This window comes from Panthera onca, chromosome A3 (genome assembly GCF_046562875.1).
Source record: "Panthera onca isolate mPanOnc1 chromosome A3, mPanOnc1 haplotype 2, whole genome shotgun sequence".
Classification (NCBI taxonomy): Eukaryota; Metazoa; Chordata; class Mammalia; order Carnivora; family Felidae; genus Panthera; species Panthera onca.
Genome location: NC_138341.1, coordinates 61649031 through 61666075, shown reverse-complemented (window position 1 = coordinate 61666075; position 17045 = coordinate 61649031). Strand labels below are relative to the sequence as shown.

General features: G+C 46.6%; 1 protein-coding gene across 8 annotated transcripts in view; it reads right to left on the bottom strand.

Annotated features, from left to right (window-relative positions):
• The window catches only part of BCL11A (BCL11 transcription factor A), a 165074-nt gene extending 149883 nt beyond the window's left edge, over positions 1 to 15191 (bottom strand). Inside the window, exons 1-2 of one of the 8 annotated variants that reach the window (XM_060605209.3) lie at positions 14582 to 15191; positions 7294 to 7623 (exon numbers count right to left, since the gene is read on the bottom strand). In XM_060605209.3, the coding sequence (XP_060461192.2) occupies positions 7294 to 7623; positions 14582 to 14636 (385 nt within the window). In that variant the 5' untranslated portion in view covers positions 14637 to 15191. The remainder of the gene's footprint in view (positions 1 to 7293; positions 7624 to 14581) is intronic. The other 7 variants (XM_060605241.2, XM_060605185.2, XM_060605175.3 and 4 more) reach the window with 7 other exon arrangements.
• Positions 15192 to 17045: the final 1854 nt, after the last annotated feature.

The following is a 17045-nucleotide window of genomic DNA, read 5'->3' as shown; positions in this document are numbered from 1 at the left end:
GTCTCCAGGGTGAACCAAGAGATGAAACACTCCGGCTCCCTGTCTGCAGACTTCTCATTCGCCAGTTCTTGGCAGCTTGTTTTTCCAAGTGTTTTGTTTCAGGAAACGTGTGTATTTTCTTTGTACGTTTTGTGGATTTACCACAACTGGTTCTGACAGCTGTTGATTCTGTTAAATGAACACATTATAAAAATCCTCTTTAAAACCTCAAGCAACAGTGGACTCAAAACTAATGGCAAAATGTTTTAATGGAGTTCCAGTTGAGAGTTGATTTTTTTTTTAAGTACAAATGAAGGTACAGAAGCCTTTTAAGTCAGCACTACATCTAAACTGAATGTCTGTGTGTGTGTGTGCACGTGTGTGTGTGTGTGTGTGTGTGTGTGTGTGTGTTTAATGGGGAAAGAGGGGTGTTGCAAATCACCACAAATATTTACACTGTATTCCCTTTGTTCAAATCACATACTTTTAACAGGAAAAGCTGGAACAGCGGCTATTTAAAATTTTAAATATTCAAACGCCTGTAATTAACCATACGAAACAAATTATGTCGCATTTCTCCATACCACACATGCAAAAAATTCTGGTGGTGGATTGGGAGGTGGCAGAGTTGGGGAGACAACTCCAAGAGGAGGAAAGGATGATGTTTTCATTTTGCCATAGATCAAAGGAGAACAAGAATGGAAACTGTAGCATATCGAGCATTTTTACATCGCTGTCTTTCACACTGGGCTACCTAAGTTTACACAATTCCCCAGACTAGCTGCATATTAAGCTTGCTGTGTACAGCTTTATTATGGTGCGGTGGTGGAAGAGGCATTAATATTCCGGCTCCGCATCTGACAGGGCATTTACATGCGCCCATCTGAGCGGCACCTGAGAGCTCCTCCAAGGTGCAGTAACTGTTCGTCTATTGTAAAGGCAAATGAAGCTCACCTATTCCCTGCTGGGGTCAGAAGTGACCTCACCACCCCCCATGCTTCAAATCCTTCCCTTGCCAACCTAACTCAATGCCATCGCAGAATGACGAATGAGCTCAGAAATAGACCCCAAGTTACTAACCCTGCTAAGAACAGCAAAAGCCTTTGCTGAAATGTTTTAAAAATGCATAGGGAGTGCAGCTGGCCAGTAAAAAGCAGAAAGGCAGATTCCAGTGAACCCAATATGGAATACGTTACATTCTAAAACTGATTAGAAATACAGTCTGATGTTTACTGGCTTCAAAGTGAGTTTGGCATCAAGCATACTGGCTTTAATAATGCTGGCATTTATTATTATTATTATCATTATTATTATTATTATTATTATTATTATTATTATTATTATTTTAAATCTGCCTTTGGTCTCTAGGAGACCTAAAGCATTCTAGGAGAGCTAAAGCATTCTTATTCGTCAGGTTACATTTCCTGGAAATTAAGTTTGTGACAGAAAATGACTCTAGTAGCAATAATATGGTTCGTGCTCAAATTAATTAGGTCATTGTTGTAAAAACTACATGGCAAATTACAAAGGTAAATTTACTGATATTGGCCAGAGCCTCTATACCCTGGAAGTAAAGGAGAGAAGCAGTTTAAGGATGCTTATTTACCAGGGGAGGAGGAAAGGACAGAGGAGGGAGGGATACAATGGCCAATTTTCTATTTGTATTACAAATAACAATACTGGTTATTATCCATTAAATTATATAGTCTGAACATATTTATGAACTTTATTAATGTCCTCCAAATTGACACATAAAATAAAAACCTGCTTGATTTGAGACAATGTTAAAAATGGGCACTAAGTTAAAATCTTTTTTCTTTTTTAATCCTTGTAATAACAACACTGCTGACATAACCATGACCCAAATGAAATCTGAACAAGCAGAAAGGTACTAAAGATCCTTGGTGATTAAATCTCTTGCTAAAAAAGTGGCAAGGTGCCAGGCTGGGTCCAGTTTGATGCTAAGTGCTTTTTACTGCATAAAGCTGGTACTACGGTATGTAAAAACAGACTTGGGCTAGGGGTAAATTTTGTCAAATGATTCTTTTGTGCAGTAAAGGGTGTGAACAGACCAACCAAAGTCCATTAAATTAAGTTAACACTGAATGCCGTGATCTCGGTGCATCTCCCTAGCTGTGCTACTTTGGTTCAATTTCATGTTTTCCCCCAAGGAAAGCCAAACTTTCTTCCTTTCTCACTGACTAGTGTTGAAAAGCCACCATTCATCCATTCTCCTTTATTAAACACTTTCACTTAAGAAATCACAAAATTGTGAAAAATGCTTCCCTAGGATTTGCACGTTAGTTATATGCTCCAATTTAGTCCTCCCACATTAGCCAAACTATATGGGGGCTGTGGTGTGAAATTAATGATTTTCCAGGACTTGAAAATGTGCCATTAATATGCATCCAACTCTCCTCTTCCCTGAGCTTAAGGTTCGCTGTCCTGACATTGCCTGCACGTTTCTACACCCAGTTGCATTTTCCAGCCCATGGGCAGCTCCACAATTAAATGCCACATGCACGAGGAGAAAGGTGTGCAAAACAGATTTCAGATCCTTTAACGTAAAAGGCACAACTTGCAATACAAGGATGGAGTGATTTAAGAAATTACAGCACTGTTTTTTTTAAGATCTCACAGAATGAACACAGAGAATGGGAGGGAAACTTTCCCCCTCTGCTCCTGTTCTTGAAGTGAATACATATTTGTGTTTCCAATAAAAGGCCATTTTTACATTAACTGTCTGTAACAGCAGGAGACAGAAAAACTAACACAATCTCCACATCACACACAGGATGATCTTCATATCACGTGGCCCTATTCTCAAAACTATTATTTATAAAAGACAACTAGGAAAATGCACAATGCATCTTTTCTGTGTCACCGGAAGGGTAATGTCTGAAGAACTTTGAGATCTTTGGGAATCTTCCACATTTTAGACTTTTTTTTTTCCTTTTTGGCTTTCCGAAGTAAATTTAGCAGCCATGCGGGCCACTGTGTTTAATTAAGCTTTCAAAAGTCCTCTGACAATGCCAACAATTGTAAGACACTTCTGTGGCTCAATCATGCAATCACTGTGACAGTTCTATTTACAATTTGTCTTAGAGAGAGTTTCTCTGACATTGTACTTTGACAAAACATCCAAGCTGCCAGTTCACAACCTTTCTTGGTCTTATTTACAAATACAGCTTGTATATAGGACTCCCAGACTCATGAACATGAGTCTTTGGGTAGTGGCCTCACAAACACAGGCTCCCAGTGAAAATCCTAGATATATATAAGGAAACAATATTCTCTATTCTCTGCATACTGAAGGTAAATAAAATGTTCACCAGTATATTGGGGTTTTGTTTGTTTGTTTGTTGTTTTCTTTTTCAGCTGCCATGCTAAAAATTCACTTCAGAAGTCAGTGGTTTTTATTCAGAATCACACAAATAAAGAGAAATTAAAAATAAGTAGTCATATTAGGATACTATAATTTATAGTCTCATTTACAATTATACCATGAAGTACACAAATACATCCCCAATTCATGCTGAGTTAGGAAAGAATTAGAATGGGTACAAAAAGAAAAGGCAAGTTGCTTTGCTAAGTTCCGAAAAGCGTTAAGTATATTATACTTGATTTACCTTTAAGTAACATGCTGACATGTTTGTTTTTGAATTACTATTTCCCCCTCCATTAGAGTAACTGTCTTATATATTTTTATCTAGTTACGAAGTATATTACCTAAGCAAATTCATTTTTAAATATCCTGATATAGACGTCTATGTTCATGATTTTAAGGAGGAAAAATATTATATATCAATAGTAGTATATCTGAGTACATTTGATAAGACTGGTCCTATTCTCCCCCATTCTCTTAAAAAGCTAACTTCACGACAGCCCAACCCTAATTTAAAGATTTCCATGTGTCATAAGCCAAAATCTCAAATCTGACATTGTGGGATAATATTTTTGGCCTTTTCTGTAAGTGAACAGCAGTTTCACATTCACTAATCTCTGATGAGTATTTCCCCCATCATAAAAGATGAGACTACAAAACACAGCAACAGCCCTGTTAAAAGCCCTGACTGCCAGTCACAGGCTGCTGACATCTGATGGTGAGTATCTGACATAGAAATAGATGAACTGGGCCCCACACAATATGACCTGCTCATTTCCAGTTAAATTAGTACTATGTCAATGGTTTCACTGGATCACAGCCACACAGTATTTTGAATATGTGAATGAAATGAAAAAAGCAACCTGAACAACACACACATGTACATGGGTGAAGTGCTGAAGCTCGTAGCCATCTATACGCCAGGTAAAAAGAATCACCCTTTCCAAAACACACTCCTCTTCGGGCGGCCTATGTCCAGTCAAAATGCAGATCACTTTACTGAAGACTTAAAGAACGCTACCTTATTCTCCTATTTGAAAGGCCCCAATGCTAAGCTTTATTTATCTCAAGAAAATCTGTCACTGTTTTATTCCTGCTTCCTGCCTATAAAATGGCACAGAACACACAGGGAGCTCAAATCCAACTTACATCACTTTAATAAAGCCTTTCCTACACAGTGCACTTAAATGACTACCTTTTATGTGGTTGCCAAACATATTCTTCTAGAGATTCATCAATAGATCTCTCTACTAATATGGAGCATTGCTTCTCCTTTCTTTTTGTGACACAATTCAAATATCTACTGGATGATTATTCTTTTTGTTTCCTTCCTTGCCATAAAAAGAAAAGCAGACTTGGAATTGTAAAGGCGTGCTTGAGAGAAATGGGCTGGTAGTGTGCACAGCCGTCTTCCAGAACTTCCCTTCAGAGACACCTGAGGGCCAGGGCATCTTAATTTATGTGCGATGGTAGAATGTTAATTTCACCATAGGAAACTCTTAATTCATTACTGTGAATTATGAGAAGTCATGATTCTAGTTACTGACATCTCGCTTTGAGATGTGACCACGCTATTTATGTCCAGCCAATTCCAGGGTGGGAACAGGTGATTAAACACAATGAAATGAATCAAGGCTTTGTAATTATTTGTGCATGAAAGGTTTACCTCACCTGGGTTGCTACATTTGTGCACCCATTGAATATCTTAGATACCTTATAACGCTTTTCATCTCAGTGAAATTATTTAGTATTAGCCTTCTAAAACATCTTTTAAATTTGCTTTCTTTTCTTTTTTCTTTCTTCTGTGTTTTGTTTTTGGCAGGGCAGGGAGGGGGTGCTTCTCTGGGCTCTGCTATTATACTGGGTCTTAGAAACAAAAAACCTTTATGACAACCAGAAGGTAAGGAAAATATCTTTTCTTTCTCTATGTACATTCACAACTATAATAGTAAAAAGCTATCACTATAGTGCCTTCCCCCCCACCCCCAGCTTTTAGATTCCTCTTCTAAGTACAGAAGCACAGAATTTTGGAGCTGGTTAATCCGAGAGTGAATAACCTATTTGGGACCTCAGTAAGAAGTGTGGTTTTAATTCCTGCTTGACAGACACTGTGTTTTGTCTTTTAAACGAGCGGCCCGATATGTAAATACGATGTTACATCACGCAAGTGTTACTCCATATTTGGTGATTTAGAAAGGCTTTGGATCTCCGAAGACGACAAATCCCCTTCCGCTTGCTCTTGCTTCATTAATCATGCCTTACATTTTCCTTCCAGTCACAAGACAGCACATGGAAATGGTCACTGCCATTGCCTACTTGTGTGTGTGGTGGGGGGGATAAAATGTTAACCTACATGTCACATAAGCTAAATGCGGTGAATTCTAGAAAAATATTTTGTAAATGCAGCTTCCCTGGTACAGATTTCTCTTTTCACTAAAGGAAAAGTATCTGAGTGTTATTGCAGGAAGCATGGGGAAAAAAAAAGAAAGAAAGAAAGAAAATGCCACGTTTGATTTTAATGATCAAATTCCAGAGGGGGCGGGAAGAAGAAATAATACGACATTTAATTCCCTCTGGACCACTGACCTACTACAGTTCAACTTTGTGGTCAAACGAGGTCAGAAAGACAAGTTCCAGTGAATCAATTGATTATATGCACTATCTTTCCTAAAACTGAATAAACCTTCTGCGTTTTGGGGGAGGGGGCAGGGGGAAATAGAAGAAAGGGAACCACCAGCAGGCTTAGCATTTTTGTCACCATAGACTCTGCATTCACTTTGTCTTGTGTGTTAAATCACTCTGGTTTCACAAAAAAATGTCTTAAGGGTCACTATATAATGTTGCTGCTTATCACTTAGGGTAAGGATTTAAGTCCCTCTGCTAGCCGTTAATTCCTTTTCCCATGAGCTGCTGAGAAACCCACACACCTAACTACCTCTCTGCTAAAATTAACCAAAGGAAGGAGAGCTGTTGAATATGTGTATGTATTTTTCCAAGAGAATTTTTACATTGTGTTATAGCTGAAACAGTGGAAGTCTGGACTGGACATTTGTAAGGGTGACATGTGGTTGTGTAAACCACAAACAAAATCAAGATACATCTGTCAAAACCACATCAGAGACAAGAGAGAGCACAGAGAAGCATTTATCATTTAGCTGAGGAGGCAGGCTGCAGGGAGCAGCCGTTCCTGTCAAACCAACCTTTTGAAATTTCCAACATGCCCTTAAACTTTTCGAGTAAGCATGTCTGTGCGCTTCAGCAACTGCCCTCTCTACTCTGGCCTGGCCAGTCGAAAATGGCATCTTAAAGTCAAGGTCACGGTGTCATCCCACCACGGGGCTGTGTTTAATTACAGCCCCATACGGGCTGACAGCCAATATGGATCCAAGGCGAGCCCTGAAGCTCAGTTAACTCTTTCTACCCAGTCCCAAACGCCCTGTCAGCCCACCCTCCTTCGCAGAAGCCTTGAGAACTAACAGCACCCCTAGGGAGGTCTGACCAGGTATTCTGACTCAAACAGGTCATTGGCCAAACTACAAAATGCCTGTATGGCCACTTCGCCTCTGACTTGTCACCATGGCTGGAAATGGACATTGGAAACAGGGCCAGGTATACTAAGGTTCAACACTTAAAAATGAGAAGGGGAGAAAAAAAAGGAAAGAAATTCAGCATCAACAGATCCAGAGACAGGGTATCAGGTGTGTGTACCTATTCCACCTATATCTGACTCAGTGAAGTGGAAAATATTTATTTTTTTTGTGTTCTGGACGTAAGCAATAGGAATGATTGTTTTAACGTTACAGGGCTGTCATGGACAGTCACATGGAGAAATACAGAAAGCTCTTCACCACTCCTGAGTGCTTGGCTACAGCACCTCTGAAAATGAAAAGAAAACATGCAAACAGCTTTTCTCCTTGCTTCTCATTTACCTGCTATGTGTTCCTGTTTGGGGCAAATTCCTCTAGATGACGTTGATAAACAATCGTCATCCTCTGGCGTGACCTGGATGCCAACCTCCACGGGATTGGATGCTTTTTTCATCTCGATTGGTGAAGGGGAAGGTGGCTTATCCACAGCTTTTTCTAAGCAGAGGCTGCCATTGCATTGTTTCCGTTTGTGCTCGATAAAAATAAGAATGTCCCCCAATGGGAAGTTCATCTGGCACTGCCCACACGTGAGGAGGTCATGGTCCCCTTCTGGAGCTCCCAAAGGGCCGTGGTCTGGTTCATCATCTGTAAGAATGGCTTCAAGAGGTTCGGCTGTGGTTGGAGAAACAAAAGCACAATTATTAGAGCACCAAAGAGAGAGAAAGGGGAAATACATTCTCAACCCCACCCCATCCCACCACATTATATAAAGTGTTTCTAGCCTCCTTCATATAATACCCAGAAAATGTGAGCACCTAAAACATGTAAGGATATGGAGGTTATCAACAAGAAAGCAAATTTATCAATGAGGCAAATCATCATATATTTAAGGAAAACTATCTGACTCGCATAACTCCTGAGAAACCACACACACACACACACACACACACACACACACACACACACACTATAAATTCTGTCTGTTTTTCGAGTTTAGAAACAATGTTGACTGTTAAGTAAATAGTTAACACAGGTGACATAAAGAAAGCTTAAATAATAACTACCCCCAAAACTGGTAAAAACATGGATTGAAACCAAATTTCTTTCTTTTTTCCTACAAAGTTGTCTGTTGTGCCAAAGAATAAAAGAAGAGGTAAATAAACACACACACCCTTTGTGTCAGTGTATATACTTCGAAGTATACAGAGACTTAGCTTTGTAAATTAGAAAGCTACTATATCACACACAAAATGTGCCACATTTACACCGCCATAATAAGCAAACGACTGCATTCACCTGTGAAACGGATCTAAATAATAATCATAACGTAGCATAATTCATACTGCCAAAAACCTTTCTGATCTCACTCTCAGTAGTGCCACAAAATCAAAGAAATACCAAATTCACTGGCAATTCTTCCCAGACACATTAGCTAAATGGGATACTTTTGAGTACTTAAGAAAATAAGCCAATTAGTCATTTTTTCATTCTGAAGAAAGGAATGCCTAAAATATTCTAAACATGTTTGCACTTGGTGGCTCCCATCACATAAAAATCAGAATGGTCAAGCAAATGCCACATCTCAGAACAAGGCTGAGAAGTCCTTTCTTTAGACTTGAAATACTTCGCCTAATGTTGTCAAAGTTGACTAATTTTCTGAATGAGCTCCAAAACGCTTCATTATGGGACTATTTCTACACACATAATCACCAGCGGATGGTATAACAAGGTAGATATGTCTTTCATTCCCGTTTCCTTTTTTTTTTTAACTTTGCACCAAAATACTCTAGCGTCTCATTTGAATAGCTTCTATGATTTTTTAACCTTCCAAAGGGGAAAAAAGAGTTGGTAAGTATCTGCTCCTGAAACTGTATGCTTACCCTATCAAAAAAAAAAAAAAAATCACAAAATACAAAACACATCCAGGATGCTGCCAGTTAATAAAACTGAAGCAGAAAATGTACAAGTCTTAAACAGTTAATCAGTCTGACCTTCTTTAGCAAGCTGCCAATTTCACATTTAATGAACTTAAAGCCACAGAGAATCAAAAAATAGATTTTAATTTGAGTGTAGAATATTGGAACCGATTTTGATAAAGTGCAAAAATCCAGTGAACTCAGGTTAAATTTATTTCAACCCTACCCAGGCTGAATATTGAGGGGGAAGATCTGGAGTAACTCCCAGATGTGCTGGGTGAAATAATATTGAGACAGCCCTGCCTAGCTGCACCTGTGCTCAAGTAGGACATGTCATAATTTCTAGCCTCTGGTACTCCTCCTAATTTAACATAAGGTCACCACAGGAATATGAAGGTTATATTCCCACTAATAAAGACAGCAAGGTAAGCACTTATGTTTCTTTGCCCAACATACTGACCAAAAGATAAATACAAAAAACACATGCATGCTTTTCAAATAAAATGACACAAATGGAAGTGCTTTTGCATTATGCCTCTGTGTCATTTTTCTTCTACATTTGCTTTCATTTTGACCAAGTGAGGCACTGAATAGGGAAGTCATTCTCCAAGATCCCTGCTACTTGAATTAAGGATTTTTAAGTATACATTGACAAATGTGGCTTTTTGTTGTTGTTCAGCATTAACCAAGTTCTGAGGGTTACAGATTAAAGAAAGATTCAGGAATAATATTTTGTTTCATTAAAGTTAGTACTACGTAGAACCTTTGCAAAAAAAAAAAAAAAACAAAAACCAAAAAACATTTTTTAAACTCCACCATTAAGATTCGTTTTTTTGTTTGTTTGTTTTTTTATCCCCAAGGCCTGACATATTCTGAAAGTGGAAATATTATTTAGGAGCAAAAGGAAATATTCTCCTAGGTAGCAAATAGTTAAAGGTAATGCGGTACAAAACAGACTTGGTTAAAGTCTTCTAAATGTAGTGACTGAACTGATTTACAATCAAAACCAGGAAATGAAGTGGTAATTCAGAGGTTGCTGATTACACCTCCACATTTCACCTAATTAATTTTATAGGAGGCAAAGTTCTTGAAAATAACAAGATGATCAAATGTACAGATATAAAACCTGTAACCTCAACATTTTCTATGCTCTTAACGTAAATTATTGCTAATTAACAAGAATTATATCCTAATGTATGAAATACGTCTAACATCGGGCTTCTTGCAAAACATTTGGCTAGTAATGTTCAGAGAAATATCAAAACGTGTTTATTATTGCTGCTATATTATTAAAAATAAGACGAAGTGGGGCACAAAGAAAATATGAAAATACAATTCTCTTGGTGTAGTCTACTGATTTGCATTGACATCTTTTCTCAGTGGTAATCAACATTTCCTTTCTGGGCATCTGTTAATTTCTCTGTATTTTAATGCAAATTCCTCTTTCCCTAAAAACATTCCTAACCTCAGCCATTTTACCCCCTCCCTCAATTCAACTCCATCCTCCTTCGCCCCCACAATACCAACGTTTCTAAGCTCCGGCCTAAACCTCCCGCTACAAAGCGGGGAGTCCAGGATTGAAGTGGAAGGGAGTGGGCAAATAATCATAATAATTAGCCACGAATTCTCTACAAGAGGAGAAAAATAGAAAATAAAATGCTTCTGCGTTCAAACAGCAAGACAGACTGGAACGTCTCAATGCCCCAGCGGCTGACTGAGATCTCCTTCCTCTCTGCAGTTGCAAAGGAATAAATTTAAAGAAGAAAAAAAAAAGCTCAAGAAGAAATGTAGGGAAGAAGCGAGGGAAAGGAAGGCTGTTGGGGGAGGGGGAGGGGAAAAGGAGCTATGCCTTCAACTTTGCTTTCCAAGTCCTTCCTTTTGATTGTCTTAACAGGGTAAGGAAGCAAACCGAGTCAGAAACGCAGAGAGGAAAAGCAAAGAAACAAAAGCGAAGGCTAAGGCTACAGGCCCGGGGCCCGGGGCCCGGTGGGGGCGGGCTTTGCAGAAAGTGAAGTTGGGCGCCGGGACTCAGGCACAAAGCGAGCAGCTCGCTGGCTGCAGCCTCCGGCTGCGCTTGCTGCAAACACGTGCAGCGGCGACTGCCGGGCCGTGGGGCCCGGGCCAGGCCGGGAGGCAACGGGCAGCCAGGGGCCCCGACTGCCGCCTCCACCCGCGGTCCAGCCCGGCCTCAAGGTGACAACCGTTCCCTGGCCCCGCCAGTTGGAGAAATGGGAAGTGAGGCTGGGAAAACTCGGTTGGTTAACCTGGTGCAGTCTCGGTATCCTCACACACACCTCAAGCGCGGGCCCTGAAATTCATTCTGTGTCCCCAGGCTCACACTTTTTACTTTGGGGGATCTCTGCAAATGCGTTTCCCCCGCAATTCCGGGCACGAGTGTGCGCAGCGCCGCGGCGGCTGCGGTTATTCATTATTAATGACGCTGCTAGCCCGCATCATTATGATGATAACTATTACTATTGTTGTGATTTCGGGCTCCGAGGCGAGAGCTGCGGGAGGCGGGGGAGCCAGGGGTCGGGCTGTAGAGCCGCTGTGCAAGCCCAACGTAGCCGCCGTTGTCCGTGCTTTGCGCTGGGGTGTGGGGGTGGAAGAAGTGAACCCGAAGACCAAGTGCAAACTTGCTGGATCCCGCCCTTTGGCCTTGCCTCGAAGGCGGAGAGTGCGTACCCCCCTTTTCCCCCTACCAAAAATGCCCGCCCCGAAAGAAAGCGAAAACTGCACCCCACTCCGCGCCCGGCGCACGGGATTGTCGTCCGCGCTCCCGAGCGCTTCTCCGCAGCCCCGGCCAGAAGCATTTTTAAAGTCAAAATGAAGAACAAAGACATAAGGGGTGATGGGGGGAGAAAGGGAATTCTGCCTAACCGTCCGTTTCCCCCACCCCCACCCTCGCAAAGCTCGTCCCTCCCCGGCCGAGAAACGCAAAGCAGGGAGTGGGGGAGGCTCTGGTACAGGTTCAAGTTCGCTGAGCTTTCTTGATCTTGTTCTGCCTCCTAGCGACCGAATGGCTCATTCAGCCTAAGAAGCGGAGGATTGGGGGGGAGGGGGGGTCCTGAACACCGGAATGGCTCCCGCCCCCTCTGCGCACCCAGAAAATGAGAAAGAACTGGCCCTTGAAACCCCTCCATACTACTCCCTTAACCCAAAGCCCGCACTGAGACAGGGATAGAGGCCAGCTAAACCCACCCAGCCTGGAACGTCCCGAGGTGGACCCGGGGTGGGTGGGGGATAGGGGAGCAGCCTGGACTGCACGCCTCAGTCCGTCCTTTGAGCCCCCACTGCATCCTTCCGAAGAAGGTTCCGGCTTTCCCGAGTCCTGCGAACACTGCCCTTCCTTCCCGCCGGTACCTGGCCGGGCTGTAACTTCACACCGCCGCACGCCGCGTCTGCTCCGCATCCGGCGCGGCCGGGGGAGTGGGGGGCGGGGGAGAGCGGCGAGGGAGGGATCCGCGGGGGTGGGGAGAGGGAGGGCCCCGCAACGTGCCGGGGCGGGGGGAGCTTCCGAAGTGTGTGACAAGTTCCAGAGCCCAGTGAAAAATTCAACTCCTTATGCGCACCCCCCCAACCCTTTAATAAATACAGAACTGGGTATAGACGGTGTTTTAAAATTACATCAAAATTTAAAATAAGGGTCACGAATGAGGAGGGGAAGGGATGTGGGCCCTCTCACGCCTTTCTTTCCCTTGCTGCCAAACTTTCCTAAGTGCCCACCGCCCGCCTTCCCAGACGCACTCGGTTAGCCAGGACACAGTAACCCACCCACCACCTCATAAAGATTCAAAAGGACCACCGCCCCCCCCCCCCACCGACCCCCGACCGAGCCAGACCCGGGTTAGAGGGCAGAAACTCAAAGGTGGGGTGCAAGGAGTACCAGGATCCAGCACTCCCAAAACACACAGTCGCACATACTGCTCCCTTGCTCACCTCCCCACCGCACCCCCACCCCTCCCAATTCACCCCCCACCTGGCCTGGCAAGGCTCGGGAGGCGGGGGATAGTGGCCAGACCGGGTGGGAGGGGGTCAAGGAAAGCACGTGGTGACCTCCCCAAGGTCCGGCGCGGTGGACAAGAATGTCGGGGGGTGGGGGTGGGGGAGGGGGGAAACAGACGCGCTTTTTCAGTTGCTTTACAAAATAAAAATGCTTCGCAAAGCTGAGTTTCTCCCCAGCCGATTTCGAAGTCTGGTGGGCTGGGAGGAGGTCTGGGTATTGTGCTGGGGGCGAAAATGGACTGTGGACCCGGCTGGCGCGGAGTCGCGGCACGGCCTGCCGCTGTGCCGGCGGGCAGGCGGCTGGCGCGGGGTGGGCGATCCTGGGCAGGGCGGGGGCGCGGCGAGGCCCGGCGAGGCCCCGGCGAGGCCCGGCCGCCGCCGCCGCCCGCTCCCGGGCTGCCGCGCCGCGCTCGGTCCTCTGTCTGTTTGTTGGCAGGAGGCTCCCGCACACGCGGTGCTTGTAAACATTCAGACACGAGATTTTTCCCAATCAAAATCCACTTCCACTTTTTTTGAAAATCTTCCAAAAAATAGTAAGAGGAGGGAGTTCCTCGCTCCCTCTCCATGCCGCCGGCGCTCTAAGTTTGCAACTAAAGAGGTTTTGGGGAAGGGGGTAATTGTATTTTTCCTCCTCTAATAGAGATTGAGATTTTTGCAGGGGGGGTGGGGGAGTCAAAGAGGAGAGCGTTGCAGAAAACGGCTGGCCGAGCGTTCGGCTTCTGTTTTGGGGCAAGAAAATTTTTACATCCTCTTGCCTTGTTTTATTTTTATTTTTTATTTTATTTTATTTTTCACGTCTTCTCGCCGCCACTTGAGGTTCGGCTGGGAGGGGCGGGCAGCGGGAACCCAGGCGACGGCGGCCCGAGCGCCCTCCCTCCATCTCCCGCTCGCCCCGGGCCCTTGCTCCTGCCCTTCGGCGGCGGCGGCGCGGAAGGGCAAGCGCGAGGAGCCGGCACAAAAGGCAGCGGGACAAACACCCACCTCGGGCCGGAACAAAAGGCGGCAGCGCCGGCGGAGGCTCTGGTCCTTCGCGGTCGCCAGGCTCTCCCAGGCGCCGCGGCCCCTCTCCACACTCTGCAGACTCCAGAGCGCCGGGGGGCCCCCTCCCACAATCCCACTTTCTCACTATTGTGGAGATGACTACTTTCTTCCTAGTGCACACTTGACCGTGAGCGCGCCGCTGTCCGAGGGCCATTCTCACCTCTTTTTTCCCTGGGAATTGTTTTTTTGGCTTGGGCTCCCTCCTCCCGCCCCGTTTTCCTTCCTTCGGTGAGTGGAAGCAACCCCCCTTTTCCCCTCCAGTTCCCTCCCCTAGGTTTGCAAGAGAGTTGTTCGCATCCATAGCATTGTTCATTATTTTGCAAAATTGGAGGGGAAATCATTGCGTTCCTTTTCTAAAAGCGAAATAAAGCAGCGGAAAGCATGAAAGAGGAGGAGTCAAATTTTTGTAAATTAAATAAAAATAAAAGGTGCGTGCTATCCCAAAAGTGTACGTACGCCTGTGGTTCGGGATAGGATGAGGTTTGTTTTTTGTTTGTTTGTTTGTTTTTTCTCCCTTTAAGCTCTTTTCTCCCGACTCTCGGAGGTTCATCTCGTGAAAAAATTAAAAAATGCATGCACACACCCCTCTCTCCCCCTCGCTCTTACTTCTCGTCCTGCGCGCTCTCGTGATTATTAATAATTATTATTACTATTATTGGGTTACTTACGCGAGAATTCCCGTTTGCTTAAGTGCTGGGGTTTGCCTTGCTTACGGCGAGACATGGTGGGCTGCGGGGCGGGCGGGCGGCGGCGGCGGCGGCGGCGGCGGCGGGCGGACGACGGCTCGGTTCACATCGGGAGAGCCGGGTTAGAAAGAAGGAGACTCCAGAGAAAATATCTTCATCAGTGCCTTTTGACATCCAAAATAAATTAGAAATAATACAAAGATGGCGCAGGGAAGATGAATTGTGGGAGAGCCGTCATGGCTTTTTTTTTTAAGCAAAAAAAAAAAAAAAAGAGAGAGAGAGAGAGAGAGAGAGGAGAGAGAGATAGAGGGGGAGAGAGAGAGAGAGAGAGAGAGAGATGAAAAAAATGGCAAAAGCCCCCCTGAGCTGCAAGTTCAAGTGCGGACGTGACGTCCCTGCGAACTTGAACGTCAGGAGTCTGGATGGACAGAGACACACAAAACATGGGCAGGGCGAGCAGGAGAGAAGGGGAGGAGGGAAGGGGAAGCTCACACCAATGGACACACATCAGGGGCTGGACATGAAAAAGAGACCAGGACAAGCCAATGGCCAGTGCGGGGCGGGGGAGGTGCGGGGCGGGGGGCTCCGCAGACGCCAGACGCGGCCCCCGGGGGAGGGGCGGGCGGAGGGGAGGGGGCGCTGGGGCCGCAGGCTCACCAGTGGCCGCAGCCAGCGCCGTGGCGGCAGCGTGGCCGGGAGAGAAGAAAGGGGTGGCGGGGGGGGGGGGGGGGGGAGCAAGACGTGCGCCCTGCTCCCCCCCGGACGCGGACCCTAAAATGAAAGATTACTTAAAAAAAAAAAAGCCAAGAGTGTACAGCAAGACTGCAGCTCGGGTCCGGGGAAGCGCGGGCGGAGGGAAGCCAGGTAGAGTTGCTCCCGGACACCCTCCTCCGTGCGCACACCCACTTCCCCTCACCGCCGCGCCACGGCCGCGCTCGCTCTCCGCGTGCGGATGCCCGGGGCCGTAGTGAAAGCCCTGAGCCCGCGGCTGCGCTCGGGAAACTTTGCCTGAGGAGAAGATAGCAAAGAAAAATCACCCGAAGTTGAGAGCTGAGCCTCCAAGTTACAGCTCCTCAGCCGGCGAGGGGAGGCGGGAGGGACCGCGCGGCAAAACGGAGTCCAGCCCAAGTTTGGAGGGTTACGGGTCCGGAAAGGCAGCTCTGGGGCCTCCCGCGGCCGGGGTAGCCTGGAGAGAGGGAGCAAGGGCGAGGGAAGAGGCCCCGGCCAGAGGGCACCCCTAAGGCCGAGCGGGGGGGGTGGGGTGGGGTGCTGGGATCTGAGCACCCTGGCAAGTGATTGCCAACTGGAAGCACGGAGTCTAGGCCCCCCAGGGTGGCGGAGACAGAGGCCAAGGAGTAAAGAACGAGGAGCCAGACTCGGGGACGTTCCAGTCCCCAGAGGGGAGTACCGGGGCCCGGGGCGAAGAAGGCGCCGAGGCGTCCACCTCACCGAGCGGTCGCGGGCCAGAGGACAAAGCATGGGCAGTCCCGAGAGTTCCAGTCCCTGGGAACGTGCTCCCGGCGCCGCGGGAGGTCCTCGAGCCGGGTCCCAGGGATGGACACACCCCCTCCCACTCCAGAGCAACTGCTAGAGCATAGAGGAATGGAAAGAAAAATGTTTCTTACAGGCAGGACACAACTATTCCTGTGCTGTTACCCGGGGGAAGAAAATGGGGATTGGAGAGACAGCCACTGGTTCGCAGGAGCAGCGGGGAGACCACGGTGGTGGGGTGACTACCCTGGGTCAACGCCGTGCTGCTCAGGCGCCCAGAGCCAAGGCATACACCCTAGAGTCTGCAGGTCCCTCTGGCCTTTCCACAGACGTTCCCGGGAAATTAAGGAAGACCTGTTGGAAATAAACCCCTGTCTCTTTAATGCACACACGCGCTCTCGCGCACACACACGCGAGCGCGCGCGCGTGCTGCCGCTGTCAAAAAGCGGGCTTCACTCTGGCGTGGGATACTTTCAGTTTTACGTAAAATGTACAGCAACAGCACCCCCTGTGATTGGAAAGTTTATTCAGAAACGTGTCTGCAAAGTCCCCCGGCGTCTCCCGCCTCCCAGCCTCCCCGCCTGCCTGCGCCACCCTGTAGCCTCAGCCGCCGCCGCCGCCGCCGCCGAGGAGCCAGAGCTGCGATTCCAAATCCGGAAGGGCAGGGGGGGCTGGGGGGGGAGGGGGGTGGGAGAAGCAAATGGACTCAAGTCCAAGGAAGGCGTGGGGGGTGTAGGGTGGAGGCGGGTCGCTGGGGCCCGCGAGACTCGGAGCTGCAGGTGGACGTGTGTGAGTGTGTGTCTGCAGAGCAAGGAGCCTTCCTTCCCTCTCCTCCCAGCGGCTCCACAACCCCTCGCGTTTTCTCTTTCCCCCTCCTCAGTCTAAGAGACGTCGTTTCTGTAAATTCACCCACCCGGCTGGGGGCTTTATTGTTTTAAGCTAAAGCCCCCGGCTT